Raw genomic sequence first — 15,256 nt, forward strand, 5'->3', positions numbered from 1 at the left:
TGTATGAGGAGAATGCAGGACTGAAGAAAAATTTGATAGACATCATCTCATACACAGAATTTAAAATAACAGAATAAATGAGTTTTCCTAGAAAGAATATGTATGTATAGTAGAGAGTCCAGCACTAATATTCAGAGAGGACACCACTTATAAGTCTTCACGAGAAGGACTCAACAAAGAAGGATGAGTAGTAGTAAGACAGAAGAAGAAAATAACCCAAAAAAGAAGAAGACATCAACTGTGTTGAATGTTACTTAAAGTTTAAGTGTCCATTAGATTTGTCAACATGACATCTTGACAAGAACAGTTTCAATAGAAACCAGAGCAAAAGTCTGAATGGAGGGGACTCAAAAAAGAAAGAGTAGGGAGGGAGTAATAAAGCAAGTGTAGACAACTACTCTGCTTCGCTGAGATAAGGAGCAGAAAAAATGGGGATTGAGAGGAGACGGAAGAAGGGACATTTGTCTTTCTTTTTTCTTTTTGAGATGGAAGATATTAGAGAATATCATATGCTAAGAGAAAGAATCTAATAAAGATGATGAAATCAAACACCTGCTTAGTTCCAGGTGCTAAGAATGCAATAATGTACAAGACAGGTACAGCCCTCACCCTTAAGAAACCCAACAGGTACACAAGTTATTACAGATTGTGATAAGTGCTTTTAAGGAATCAAACTTTTATATTAAATATAAGATTGGCTTGAAATCTTCACATTGAATGCTACTGGACGTATACAAAAGTAACTAACAGCACACTTCTATGACTGACGTTCTTTCAACACACATTTTTCAAACACTTAATATATTTATTACGTGTCTGTGAACTGCTAGAACCTAGAAATACAATGACAGACACAATGTAGTTCCCGTACTCAAGGAGCTTACAGTCTAGGGAGAGAAAAACAGAACTTGACAGGCAATTACATGATGTTATATTATAATAAATGCTATGATATCAGCAAGTACAGGATAAAAATAAGGAAAAACAAGTAACCTTTTGGAGGAATTAAGGGGAGTTTTCTGAAAGGTGAAATAAATCGGGATTAAAAATTAAAATGGGATATGCTAAAAAAAAAAAGAAGATGTGGGCATAGAAAGTGTGTTCCAGGCAGATGGAGCAGCACAGTCAGTGCTTGGAGGCAAGGGAGAATTTAAAAATCCAGTGACCTACAATATAATCTAATGGTAAATTGAACTGGATTAATAAAACTATGTAAAAATCATTTAAAAGACTTTATCTGGAGGACATGGGGAGCTATCAAGGGATTTTAGGCAGAAAACAACATGATCAGATGAGCATTTTAGAAAGCTCTCTCTAGATGCATTGTGGAAAATTGACTATAGGGTACAAGAATAATGACTGAGAAACTAGTGAAGAGGCTTTTATTCTAAGTCAGGCAAGAAAGTACTGGCATGAACTCAGAGAACAGCCACAGGAATGGAGGAATATGGAAAATACTGAGGACTTTTAGGATTCAAAATCAACAGGACTTCATGATTGCCTGCCTGTGAGAAAGTAAGAGAAAAAGGGTGATAGCAACTTTCTGGCTCAGGTAAGTTGGATAGATGAAGCTATCTAACACTGAAACAGATGATAGAAGACATAACTGCTTCAAGGAGATATAAATTCAATTTGGGATATGTTGAGTATGAGATACCATGAAAATCCCTGTGGTGATGACAAGTAAGCAGTTGGCTACAGAGACTTAGAATTCTAGAAATGTCTCATGTGAGTCATGTGAGTCAGGATGTTCTGTGTTGCGCATGATAGAAAACCCAAACTAACTAGCCTAAGCAAAAAAAAAAAAAACTGATTAGCTAGCATAACTGGAGCTAAAATACAGAACAGTTCAGGCACAGCTGTATCCAAAGACTCAACAATAATATCAAGAATCAAAAAAAAAAATAATAATAATAATATCAAGAATCTAGTTTCTGTATTCCAGCTCTAATTCCTCTGTGTGAACTCTATTCCCAGACAGTGCCTCCATTTGTGGACACAAGATGGCTGCCAGCAGCTCTCCTTAGAGGAATAATATAATAAAAAGGCTATATCCAGTATTCTCAGAAAAAGCTCTGAGATTTAATCCAATACATTATTTTAGGCCTTGCCCCTAATCCTGAACCAATCACTGTGCCTGAGTTAGGAGGACCATGTAATTGATTTAAACCATTAAAGGCCCACCTCTAGAACTAAAGGTGGGATCAATCCCACCTAAATCATGTGACCTGGGAACTCAAAATCCAATTATAATGGAGGTAGAGGGGAACAAATTTACAGTGGTGAACAAGATGTAGTTCCTACACTCAAGAATCTTATAGTTGAAGGGAGAAAGAGTAGAATTTGAAAGGCAATTACAGTACATTGTGATAAACAGTATGATGTAGGCAAGTACAAGATACTGTGAGAACACAAGCAAAGACTTGAGGGACACAGGCAGGGCCAGTCACCACACATATTCACCACCAATATCCATGGCAGTTACTGACAAAGATTTGCGGTCAACTGAACAGAAATGATAACCAATGTCAGTGGTAGATGAGATCACCAAGAGAGACAGTGTAACATAAGCCCTAGAATATGGGACTTCCCTGGTGGTTCAGTGGCTAAGACTCTGCACTCCCAACACAGGGAGCCCAGGTTCAGTCCCTGGAGAGGGAACTAGATCCCACACGCTGCAACTAATAGTTCACAGGTCACAACCAGAGATCCCAGTGCAGACCAACAAAGATAAGAAGAAAAAAAAAAAGAAGTCCTAGATTATAACTCAAAGAAAAAACAAAATTTAAAGACTGGTCAAAGGAAAGTAAGGAGAAATGGAAGAGAAAGAGATCAAAGATGGGATGAGATAAGAGATGAGATGAAAGCCTGGAGAGTAATGTTTCAGAGAAGTCATTCCTTACTGTAGGCTTTCAAGAGGAGAGTAATAGTCTACAACATCATTAGCTAGGAGAGGCTGGGTAAGATGAGAACTGAGAAATACTCCTTAGATTAACATCAAAGGAGTTCTGGTAGCCTTGAGGGGACCAGTGTCAGTGAAGGGTCCAAGGTGAAAGCACACTTTATGTGTGTTGAGGGTAGGGGAAGGAAGAGGAGAAAGGACTGAGTAGTGAAGGGAATCAGTGAAAAATCAGAAAGGACTCTTTTCAGGAAACATGGATATAAACAGGTAAGGAATTATTAAGAGAGGTAGAAGAACATGTAGAATCAAGAGAGCATTTAAGATATAAGATGATCCAGTATTTTAAAATGAAGGTTAGAAAGCTACAGTAGAGCAGGAGACTGAAGATAACTTCTATCTGGAAAGTCTAGGCATCACACCCTTCATATAAACATACATGCTGTATGCACAATATGAGATAAAGAAGCTAGTCCTAACTGAACAAACATTGGAAAGGTGAAAAAAACTTTAGTTAAAATTTTTAAAATGGAAATGGCATCATGATTGCTTGGCCTTTCATGAATTTTTAACTGAATTTTCTGGGTACTTGTGACATGAGGGTTTGTTTTTTCTTTTCATGAACTTGAAAATATCATTTTAAGTGCTTAAAAATGAAATGTAATTAGTTGTATGCTAAAATAAAGTGGTCCAGTCCCATTGTTAACTTTTTAAAAAACAAAGACCACTTTGAAAATATGATGAAAACTATGGAGACACTCTCCCCAAAAAGATATGAACTTTTCTGACGGTCTTCGAGGGAGGTTCACTGAAAGATGTCTGGAGCCTACCCACCAATGTAATGTCAAGAGTATAATCTTCTAGGATTTGCCAACAGGAATCTTCCTGGAACTTCTCACGTCTGGCAGACAGCAAGTCGGGTTATTCTACTTTCCTTCCTCTTAATCATAACTAAAGTTATGTCCTTTACCAGTAAGCCTTGAATTTCAGCTGCAACTCTTTCCTCCCTCCCACCTTTTCCTCTCCAATTGGTAAAAATAGTGGATTCACATAGTCCTACCTTCACTTCCTGGCTATCTCACTTTCTAAATCACATCAGCCTGGCCAAGTCTTTCTCTCTCTAACATAGCTATATTTTCTTATCAGCAATATGAAACTATCAGATGTTTATTTCCTCCAGCCCCACTAGGCCCAGTCTAAAAATCAGGTATCATTTTTTCTCACAAGGACCTACCACCTGTTTAGAAACTGTCAAATAATTTGTTCTCATTCTCACCCCTCTCCCTTGGATTATAGACTCCTTGAATGCAGGGAATAAGCCTTCTATTTAATTTCATATTCCCCCACTGCTTATCACATTTCTGCTTTTTAAAACAACCACAAGAGTTGCTGACTTAGTTGAGTACTGATTTAGAAATCAGGTCTAAATTTGGTTCTAACCTACATCATTAATGGTCTCTTCTATATTTCCTAAAAGCTTTCCTGTATTTTACCTCCAAATTAGAATAGGAAGCCAAAATCGCAAGTAAGTTTTGTTAGTGGCTTAAGGCCTTGTGAAACTATTTACAAGAATATCTTCATGACACTCCTATTTTAAAATGAGTACTATATGGGTTATGTAACCTCAGTTAATTCTTCAATTTTAGAATTTTCTTTCATACTGAAGTAGCGCTGAAATTTTGCCTCACTTACTTTTATGTCTAATAACATTAGTAAAACCATCAGAATTAAAACCTCACCAACAGTTATATACTATACTGTGTTCACTGACAACAGGATTGATGCTTTTTAGGAAGGTCATTTCCAAGATAACATAATAAGCTATATTACCCCCCCAAAAAATCCTACAGACAGATAGAATTAGCTAAAGAAGGCTGTTTGGGATGAGGTAATATATTAAATACTTAGTGTCTGATTGATTGAAAGTATTATACAATCCCTGCTTCAGCAAACCTTGAGTATAGAGTTTCTTTCAGTCAGACCTGGAATTAGGTCTCTCACTCATGTGGTTTCAATTAAGTTCTGTTAAAAATAGCTTGTAATATAAGCATCAACAATTTTACTACTGTTAATCCATACAAAGGATAAACTTGGGAAAAAACCATCAAAGGAAGTTACCTGGTATCCTGCTATTGCATCTTTATAAATAGCTGAAGTCATCTATTTAGTGTACAGTCTTCTAATATAAGCTGTTTGTTATTTTATAATACATATATATATATATATTTGAGAAGCAGATAGAAGAATGATTCTTTCTCAGCTCATTAAAAGTAATTTATAAGACTCTCAGTAGAATTTCAACATCAGGATATAGCACCAATAATTACAGAATTTTGATTTTTTAATTTTATGTAATTTCAAGCAGATATTCTGCTTCAGGACTTTGACTTCACATCCAAGTCTTCAAAGTAGTGAAAATTCAGCCACACCTGCTACATCCTTCCACTTGTTTTTATTATAATATCTGGAGAAAAAAATAACAATATATCATTTCATATACATCACCAGCACATGTCCAATAGTTATTAGTAACCAGTCCCTAGGAGAGAGAACACTTGATGTCCAAGCAACTCTAGTTTCAGTCCATCAATACTTAGGAAACAAATCTAGAGGTCATTAAAAAGAAGAAAGAAAGAAAAAGGAATAGCTGGCTCACTCCCTCCTGGACATACTGAGGATACTTCTCTTCTCTTTGGAGACACAAAGAGACCTGTCTGACATTCCAACAGAAAGCCCAGCAAAGACAGCTGTCAGTGGCCATCATAGGCTGCTAACTCCAGCCTGGTAACCTGGTGGAATCCATCCAGTTGTGGTTCCCATCCCAGTCCTCCGCAGCCACCAGCTAGTCAGAATCTCCCTTTCCAGACTCTCTCTCCTTTCATTCTCCTACCGACCTGTTGTAGCTGAACCCAGGTTCTTTCCAATACAGGATTCTGAGGACTTTCTTCCTCCCAATATCTTGTACCTTTTGGAAAATCAAACAAAACCTATAGCTATCCTTAGATTTTGAGATTTTATTTTCTTTTTCAGAAAAGATGATAAATGGTATGTTATAAATTCATATTTAAGCTAATAGAATAACAACTTTTACCTGGATATATATCTTTAGTGAGAATTTGAATTTTTAGATGATGATAGCAAGTGGAGTCAACTTTATGTCTTCCCACTGTCACATTCATACTACAATACACCTTGTGCCTGGCCTAATCAGCCTATATCAATGGTTCTCAAACTCTGCTGCACCTTAGAGTTATTTGAGCTTTTACAAATCCCAATATCCAGGCTATATTCCATACCAAATAGGACAGAACCTCTGAACAAGGGACTCAAATATCCAGGAAAGTCGGATGTACAGCTGTTTGAGCAATGGAAACCTGTATCTTTAGAGGTCCATGGACCAGTAACTTCAATGTCATCTAGGAGTTGATTAGAAATGTAGAATCTTGGGCTCCATTCCAGACCAAGAGAATCATAAATCTCTATTTTTAATAAGATCCTCAAGCAAGTTACAAGTAAACTAAAGTTTGGGGAGTACTGGCTATTCTACCCTCTACTCTTCTTATTGTTATCTTCACTGACCTCAGATACTATTTGCTCACTTGTTGATCACTTTGGAAACTGGGCCACAGGTCATCCTCTCCACACAACTTAAACTTCCCAAGTGGCAACCAGCCCATCCAACTATGGCCTCCACCCCTCCTTGGCCTTCATATATACATCCAGGGCCATACTCTATATTTCCCCCTGACATCACCTACAGCACATCATCTCTAAAACTTTACAATACTAGAGACCTAGGAGTCATCCTCTAACTGCCCTTCTCTCTGACTACCCTGAAGCAGTTCCTAAACAGTCACTAAATCCTGGTAATTATACCAACATACATTTTAGGTTACACTGGTTCTCAGTTCCCAGAAATCTTGAATCAGACTTTTGAAGCAATGACACAGGAATCTGCATAATTTATAAATTTCCAATGTGGTATGAGCACCATACTTAATTGTGTTTCTGTATGATACTTCTGCCTGCTACTATTATCTAAAGACTCAAACTCTCACTTAAGATATATATCCAGGTAAAAGCTGTTATTATACTAGCTTAAGATATAAATTTTTAACATATCATTTATCATCTCTTCTGAAGAAAATAGAAATCTCAAAATCTAAGGATAGCTACAGGTTTTGTTTGATTTTCCAAAAGGTACTGTTACCTTGGAAGCCTTCCCTGACACTTCAAAGTTAAAACCATCCTCTCCTGGGCTCCTAGGATGCTTTGCTCCACTTCTAACTTATCACCTTAGAGAGAAGACTATGAAGTCTACCTCATGACGAATCTGTAAGCCCTGGAGGACAACAGCTGTATTCATATCCCTAGCTAATAATACAATGCCTAATGCATGCTTGTTGGCTGAATTAAAGTACCAATAACTTAGACCTCCATTGCTGTAACTGTAAGAAGTATAAAGCAATGATTGGCTGGTTCTTCTTATTGGTTAAAAAAAAAAATTTAAGTCTCTGTTTAAATAGAATATAGAAATCCAATGTGTAATGCAAAGAGAAGCAAGACTGCTCTGTTTGGATGAGCTGAGAAACTCAGAGCCCTATCTACTCTTACATTCCCTATATGACAGCTACCCAGTCAAATATCAATAATCTCAGATATGCAGATGATACCACGCTAAAGGCAGACAGTGAAGAGGAACTAAAGAGCCTCTTGATGAGGGTGAAAGAGGAGAGTGAAAAATCTGGCTTAAAACTACATATTCATGGCAAATAGATGGGGAGAAAGTGAAAACAGTGACAGATTTTATTTTCTTGGGCCCCGAAATCACTGCAAATGGTGACTGCAGCCATGAAATTAAAAGATGCTTGCTCCTTGGAAGAAAAGCTTGGAAAAAAGCTATACAGCAAATTAAAAAGCACAGACATCACTTTGCCAACAAAGGTCCATGTAGTCAAAGCTATGGTTTTCCCAGTAGTCATGAATGGATGTGAGAGTTGGACCACAATGAAGACTGAGCACCGAAGAATTGATGCTTTCAAATTGTGGTGCTGGAGAACTCTTGAGAATCCCTTGCACAGCAAGAAGATCAAACCAGTCAATCCTAAAGGAAATCAACCCTGAATACTCATTGGAAGGACTGATGCAGAAGCTGAAGTTCCAATACTCTGGCCCATGATTCAGAGAGCAATCTCACTGGAAAAGACTCTGGTGCTGGGAAAGACTGAGGGCAGGAGGAGAAGGTGGTGACAGAGGGTGAGATGATTGGATGGAATCACTGACTCAATGGACATGAGTTTGAGCAAACTCTGGGAGATAATGAAAGACAGGGAAGCCTGGCGTACTGCAGTCCATGGGGTCACAAAGAATCAGGCATAACTTAGCTACTGAACAACAACAGTCAAACTTAGCAAGAACCAAGAAAGCTAAGTTCTAGTTCGGATTCTGCCAGTAACTACCTGTGTGACCTTGGACAAGTTACTTACCAATATAGCCAGGTCGTTTTTATTGTATGCAGAATGAGTAAAACAAACTAGATTATTGTATGGTTCTCAAATTTTAGTGCTTATTGGGATCACATAGAAAACTCATCAAATTGTAGATACTTGTGCCATATCTCTAGAGATTATAATTTATCAGGTCTACAGTGATTCTGGTACAGGTGGTCTGAGGACCACACAATGAGAAACCTTGGACTGGATGTTTTATAAGGCCTCTTCTATCTGTCTGTCTTTAACCATTCTCAGATCTCTACTTACCCACACCATCTCTTCAACAATATCACTTTTGGACTCGTGGTTTACTTTCACCGAATTTTTAATCAGCGTAATACCAGTTATAAATGAACAAGCAGCATACTGAACAGGGGTCCTAGACCATCAAAAGTGAGCTTCACTCTGTCTCTGATTAGATTACTGCCAAACTAGCTAAACTGTTAAATGCCAGGACTAAAAATAGGCTGCTGCATGTTTAAAATAACATGCTCACAGTTAGCTTGGGGCTTTGCTATTTTTACAAAAGGAAAGACAGAGACAAGTGCCCAGAGGTTGAAAGGGAATTACTTAAATATGGAGGCTGCTATATGAGATGAGAGCCTAGAAAGAAGCCAGGAGGTGGCACAACTGGTTCAATATGCATCAGGGGGACTCTCTGAATTAAACTAAAAAATTTGGTCTTAACACTAGAAAGAACCTCCTAGACACAATTTAGTTTTGGTTTGTTGCATAATTAAACCCAGAACTATGACATTACCTGATGAATTATTATGACAGGCCAAAAAGATCAAGTTAAGGGTTTATTTTTATTTTTATCAATTTAATGATATCAATTTATCAATTTTTATCAATTTACATACACACAGAAAAGTACTATACAGCTTCTTGGGCCTTCAGAAACAACACATCCATGTAACTACCATCCGGATAATGAAACGGAACACTACCAGGACCCTAGAATTCCCTCTTATAACTCTTTCCAGTTAATACCAGCTCCCCAACAAGGACATCCACCATAGTGGTTTCCATCAGAGTTTAGTTTTGCCTAGTTTTGTACTAAATATAAGTAATATTAAATGTACTCTATTGTGTTTGGCTTCTTATGTGGGACTCATCTATACTCTTGCAAGTAACTGTATACTGTTGATTCTCAGTACTATATAGCTCTCTAATCAATGACTATACCACAGTTTATTTATCCATTCTACTGTTGATGGGCATATTCAAATAGTTTCTGGTTTGAAGCTGTTACCAATAGTGCTGCTATGAACATTCTAGTATATGTCTTATGAGGAATATATGTACACATTACAGTGGATATATTCCTCAGAATAGAACTGCTGGGTCTCTAGGGCCCCGGGAAATGGAATTGCTGGGTTTCTTTCCATTTCAGTGAAACTTCTAGGGGTCCAGTGGTATGAGAGATCTGCCTTACAAGGTAAAGGATAAATTGTTGCATCTGGACCCTCCAACAACTAAAAACCAGACACAATACGTAGAGGGTCATTTTAGATTTTGGAGTCAACATATCCCTCATTTGTGTGTACAACTCCAGCCCACTTACTAAGTGACCTAAAAAGTTGCTGGTTTTGAGGAGGTCTCAGAAAAAAGAGAAGAGTCTGAAAAAAGGTCCAGGATACTATACTGCTTGTGACATAATGGTCCAGCAGACTGAATGGTACTTGAAGTGGCAGTGGCAAAAAGAGAAGCTGTTTGGGGCTTGCAGATGAATAATCACAGTACAGGCCCTGAGGATTTTTCAACAGAGTGCTGCCATCCTCCGTGGGTAATCACTCTCTTTTTGAGAAATAGTTTATGCTCTGCTACTGAGTTTCAGTAGAGATCAAACACTTAACCATGGACCACCAAGTTACAATGAGAGCTGAGCTGCCCACCATGAATTGTGTGTTGTCTGATGCACCAAGCCATAAAGTTGGCTGTGAAGAGCAGCACGCTGTTAGCAAATAGAAACAGGTTTATGAGATTGGGCTCAAGCAGGCCCTGAAGGCAAAAGTAAGTTATATGAGGAAGTGAGCCACATGCCCATGTCCACTATTCCTGATACTTTATCTTCTTTCCCTGCTGCTTGCTTTAATGGTATCATGGGGAGTTCTGGTCAGGTAACTGAGGAAAAGAAAGCTCAGGCTTCATCTGCAGATGGCTCTCCATGATATGCAGACACCACCTGAAAGTGGACAGCTTTAACACCTATAGCTTCTTTCTAGGACATCCCTGGAGGAAACTGGTGAAGGAATATCCTTCAAGTGGGCAGAACTTCAAGGACTGAATTTGGTTGTTTACTTTATTGGAAGAAATGGCCAGATGTGTGATTATATACAAGGTGGCTCAGATGGTAAAGAAGGTGCTTGCAATGCAGGAGACCTGGGTTTTATCCCTAGGTCGGGAAGATCCCCTGGAGAAGGTAATGCCTACCCATTCCAGTATTCTTGCCTGGAGAATGCCATGAACAGAGGAGCCTGGTGGGGCTACATTCCATGGGCCTTGCAAAGAATTGGACATGACTGAGTGACTAACACTTTCACTTTCATTGACTGTGACCAATAATTTGGCTTGGTAGTCAGGTACTTGGAAAATACATGATTTGAAAATTGATAACAAGAAAATATGAGAAGAGGTATAAGGCTAGAACTCTCTGAATGAGCAAAAAAACATGATGATATCAGTATCCCATGTGAACACTCACCAAAGATTACCTAAGCAGAGGACAATTATCATAATCAAGTGGATAAGATTAACTGTTATGTGGATACCAGTTAGCTTCTTTCCCCAGCCACCCCTGTCATCACCCAATAAGCCAATGGACAAAGTGGCCATGGTGACAGGGATAGAGATTATGCATGGTCTCAGCAAAACAGATTTCCACTCACCAAAGTCAGCCTGGCTACAGCCACTGCTGAGTACCCAATCTGTCAGCAACAAAGACCAACACCTAGTGAAGATCCCCTAGAGAAGGGAAAGGCTACCCACTCCAGTATTCTGGCCTGGAGAATTCCATAAAGAACAGACACAACTGAGCAACTTTTACTTTCCCTGGAGCGGTCAGCGAGCTACCTGGTGGGTTGAGTACATTGGTCCACTTCCATCATGAATGGGGAAACATTTTATTCTTACTGGAATAGACTATTCTGGATATGGATTTGCCTTCCCTGTACATAATGCTTCTCCCAAAACTCGCCAACCAAGGATTTACAGAAAGCCTTATAAACCATCATATTATCCCAAAACATTGTTTCTGATCACACAACTCACTTCACAGAAAAAATAATTTGGCAATAGGCCCAAGCTTTTGGAATTCACTGGTCTTATCATGTTCCCCACCACTCTGAAGCAGCTGGCTTGACAAAATGGTAGAAATGCCTTTGGAAGATTCATTGTAGCATCAACCTGCAGAACTGGGGGAAGGTTCTGCCTAAGGTTGTGTATGTTCTGACTCAGCATCCAATATATGGTGGTACTGTTTCTCCATAACCGTGATTCACAGGCCCAGGAATCAAGTGGTAGAAATGGAAGTGAGACCATTCAATACTACCCCTGGTGACGCACTAGGGGTATTTTTGCCTCCTGTGGCCATGACTTTATGCTCTACAGGTCTAGATGTCTTAGTTCAAAAGGAAGAAATGCTGTTACCAGGAGTCACAACAATGATTCTATTGAACTGGAAATTAAGACAGCCACCTAGCCACGTTGGGCTTCTCACACCTCTGAGTCAACAGGCAAAGAAGGAACCTCTTTGTGCTGGCTGGGGTGATTGATCCTGACGACCAAGGGGAAATCAGACTACTGTGTCATGATAGAGGTAAGGAAGAGGATGTCTGGAATACAGGAGATCATTTAGAGCATCTCTGGGCTTCCTGGTGTAGCTCAGTCAGTAAAGCATCTGCCTGCAATGCGGGAGAGACCTGGGTTCAACTCCTGGGTTGGGAAGTTCCCCTGGAGAAGGAAATGGCAACCTACTCCAGTATTCTTGCCTGGAGAATCCCACAGACAGAGAAGCCCCATCATTAAGGTCAATGGAAAACTATAATAACCCAGTCTAAGTGGGACTACTGATGGCACAGGCCCTTCAGAAATGACGGCTGTGTCACCTGACTAGCAAAAGAACCGCAACCAGTTGAGGTGGCTGCTGATGGTAGAGGTAGTGGAAGAAGGTGGTTGTAAGTACCTGTTATGACCACATGACTAGTTAAGCAAGTATCTTTGTTTTATTCCCTCTTTCATGCCTGTATCATGTAACATAAGTTGTATTAATAACACTTAACTTTATATCATAGTACCCAAGTTACAGGATATCAAGGAGAAAAACAAACATCACCCAAGGACTTTATCCTCTTATGGGGAAGGAGTGATCACATTTTCAGTTTTATGTAGGGTAGCTGTAGTATGTTGGGCAGAAGTATTACTTTGTTATTGTCTTTATTTAGACATTAAATATGGTTTAAGGAGATATGTATGAATGCATAGTTGACATGGAGTGGACTGTGATTGTAAGTTGTATGCATCAACTTGGCTAGGTAACATTACCTAATTAAATTAAATACTAATCTTGGTGCTCCTACAAAGGTATTATGGTTAACATATGTGATAAATAACTTAAAGTAAAGGAGATTATCCTTGATAATGTGGGTAGGCCTCATACAATCAACTGAAAGACCTTAAGAACAAAACTGAAGTTTCTCTGAAGAAAAATTCCTCCTGAGGATTTACTGTATCATTGGCTCCTGCCCAAGAGTTTTTAGCCTGCCCTACAGGTTGCAATCAGACCTTCCAATTGCATAAGTCAATTCTCTAAAATAAATCTTTTTATATACCTATACATATATGTGTCTCTCCATATATACCACTTGTTCTGTTTCTTTGGTAGAACCCTGATTGATACAGCATCTACTATTCCCTACCACTATGCTAAAGTTATTAGAGACTGAGATAGAAAGAAGTCTATTATGTGATTTCTTCATTTAAAACTTCATAACCCAAAGAATATAAAAAGTTAGCATTATGAATTATGTCAGGTAGACTGCCAGGCTCCTCAGTCTGTGGAATTCTCCAGGGAAGAATACTGGACTGGGTAGCCATTCCTTTCACCGGGGGATCTTCCCAACCCAGGAATTGAACCCAGGTCTGCACTACAGGCAGATTCTTCACCATCTGAGTCACCAGGGAAGCCCAGTAGTATATTATTAAGTGTCAAATGAGCATCATTAAATTAAGTAGTCAAGGAACTTAATGAAAAAGATCTCTGTGGACTTCAAGAGTGCTCTGGGCATGTTATGTGGAGGAAACGGGGGCAAGGATCAAGTTATACATAACCTATTAAATTTCAGTTTCTTCACTGCTTGCTTACCTTTCAAAGGTTCCCAAGCTTCATTGAGTAATTAGACATTCTGTCTGATATGCAGTGAGGGAAGTACAGAAAAATCTAAATTTGGAGCGTAGAAACCTTGAGAGATTGAATTCCTCACCATTACTTGGTAGCAGTATGATCTTGGACAAATTTCATACTACTTTAAGTCTCAGATTCTTAATATATTTTTTTAAGTATATATCCTGTTATCATAAAGTAATACTGAGAAATAAAGAAGATATAATGAGGTGCCTTTCCCAGAGCAAGTGCTCAACTAATGCTAAGTGAATGCAAAAATATCTCCATATATTTAAAAATGAAATATCTATGAGACCCAACATCACTAAATTTTAGATAATTATAAGAGGAAGGATACTAGATAAATACACTTTAAATCAATGGCATAACCTAATTTTTTAAGAGATGACAGTAATAGACTTTCAAAAACCTATGTTACTCAGATTCTGAAAACTGACCAAGCTTTTTTATAATTTTACCATTTCCACTTCATAGAAGAACTCCCAGAATACAACTTATAACTAATTCCCGGGTACATAAGGAATTTACAATGAAAAAATCGTTTGTATCTTTCAAAAAGTAGATTCTGCATTCATACTTTAGTACCTTGAGGTATATCTTTAGGAAGAGAATATTTCTTCTTTACAATAATTCCTTTACTTTCCACTTGTCTAGTTCCTGGTGATGCTTTAATAATATAACATATTTCTGATGCATTTGAAGGAACCTGAAAAACAGATATTACATAATTTTTTCAGGTAATAAACCTATAGATTGTTTTATTTCAAAGGCAAATAGTCTCAATATTGATATATTTCATAGATATTAGCAACATAAAGCATTTAGGAAGTGCTTACTTCACTCCAGACACTATATAATTGGTTTTAAAACATTTGCTTATTTAATATTCACAAGAACCAGCAAAGCAGATTATATTATTCCCATTTGTAAAACAAGGAAACTTAAATTCAGAGAGGCTGGATAACTTATTTAAAAAACATAGAGAAAAGTAATGGTAGAGTTGAGATTCAAGCACTCTAAAGTTGAAGAGAAAGTTTATAGGATTTACTGCATTAAAACATGAATTTAAATTTAAGTCTGAGTCAAACAGTAGATTCCTTAATTTCCTAACTCAGTTAATTTTTTGGAAATTTTATGAAGATATTTATTTAGTCTATAATTGATGGATTAAATTAAATAAGCCTTATATACCACTTTACATTCCTTCCCACACAGCACTAATGTTTAGTCTTTCTAGTGGTTACTTTTATAACTTTTTAAAAAGTTGAAGTACAGTTATTTACAATGACATGTTAGTTTTAGGTATACAGCACAGCAAAGTACACAGTATATACTGTGTATACAATATATACAAAGTATATAAAAGTACACAATATATACACAGAATATATATATATTCCTTTTCAGATTCTTTTCCCTTATAGGTTATTACAAAATATTGAATATACTTCCCTGTGCTCT

At 37.8% G+C, this 15,256-nt stretch overlaps 1 protein-coding gene across 1 annotated transcript in view; it reads right to left on the reverse strand.

Moving 5' to 3' along the window:
* Nucleotides 1-5,228: 5,228 nt before the first annotated feature.
* MEIKIN (meiotic kinetochore factor) overlaps nucleotides 5,229-15,256 on the reverse strand; it is a 153,161-nt gene continuing 143,133 nt past the window's right edge. The window contains exons 12-13 of the mRNA XM_043465986.1: nucleotides 14,381-14,501; nucleotides 5,229-5,363 (exon numbers count right to left, since the gene is read on the reverse strand). Of these exons, the coding sequence (XP_043321921.1) occupies nucleotides 5,332-5,363; nucleotides 14,381-14,501 (153 nt within the window). The 3' untranslated portion in view covers nucleotides 5,229-5,331. The remainder of the gene's footprint in view (nucleotides 5,364-14,380; nucleotides 14,502-15,256) is intronic.

This window comes from Cervus canadensis, chromosome 4, assembly GCF_019320065.1.
Source record: "Cervus canadensis isolate Bull #8, Minnesota chromosome 4, ASM1932006v1, whole genome shotgun sequence".
NCBI lineage: Eukaryota > Metazoa > Chordata > Mammalia > Artiodactyla > Cervidae > Cervus > Cervus canadensis.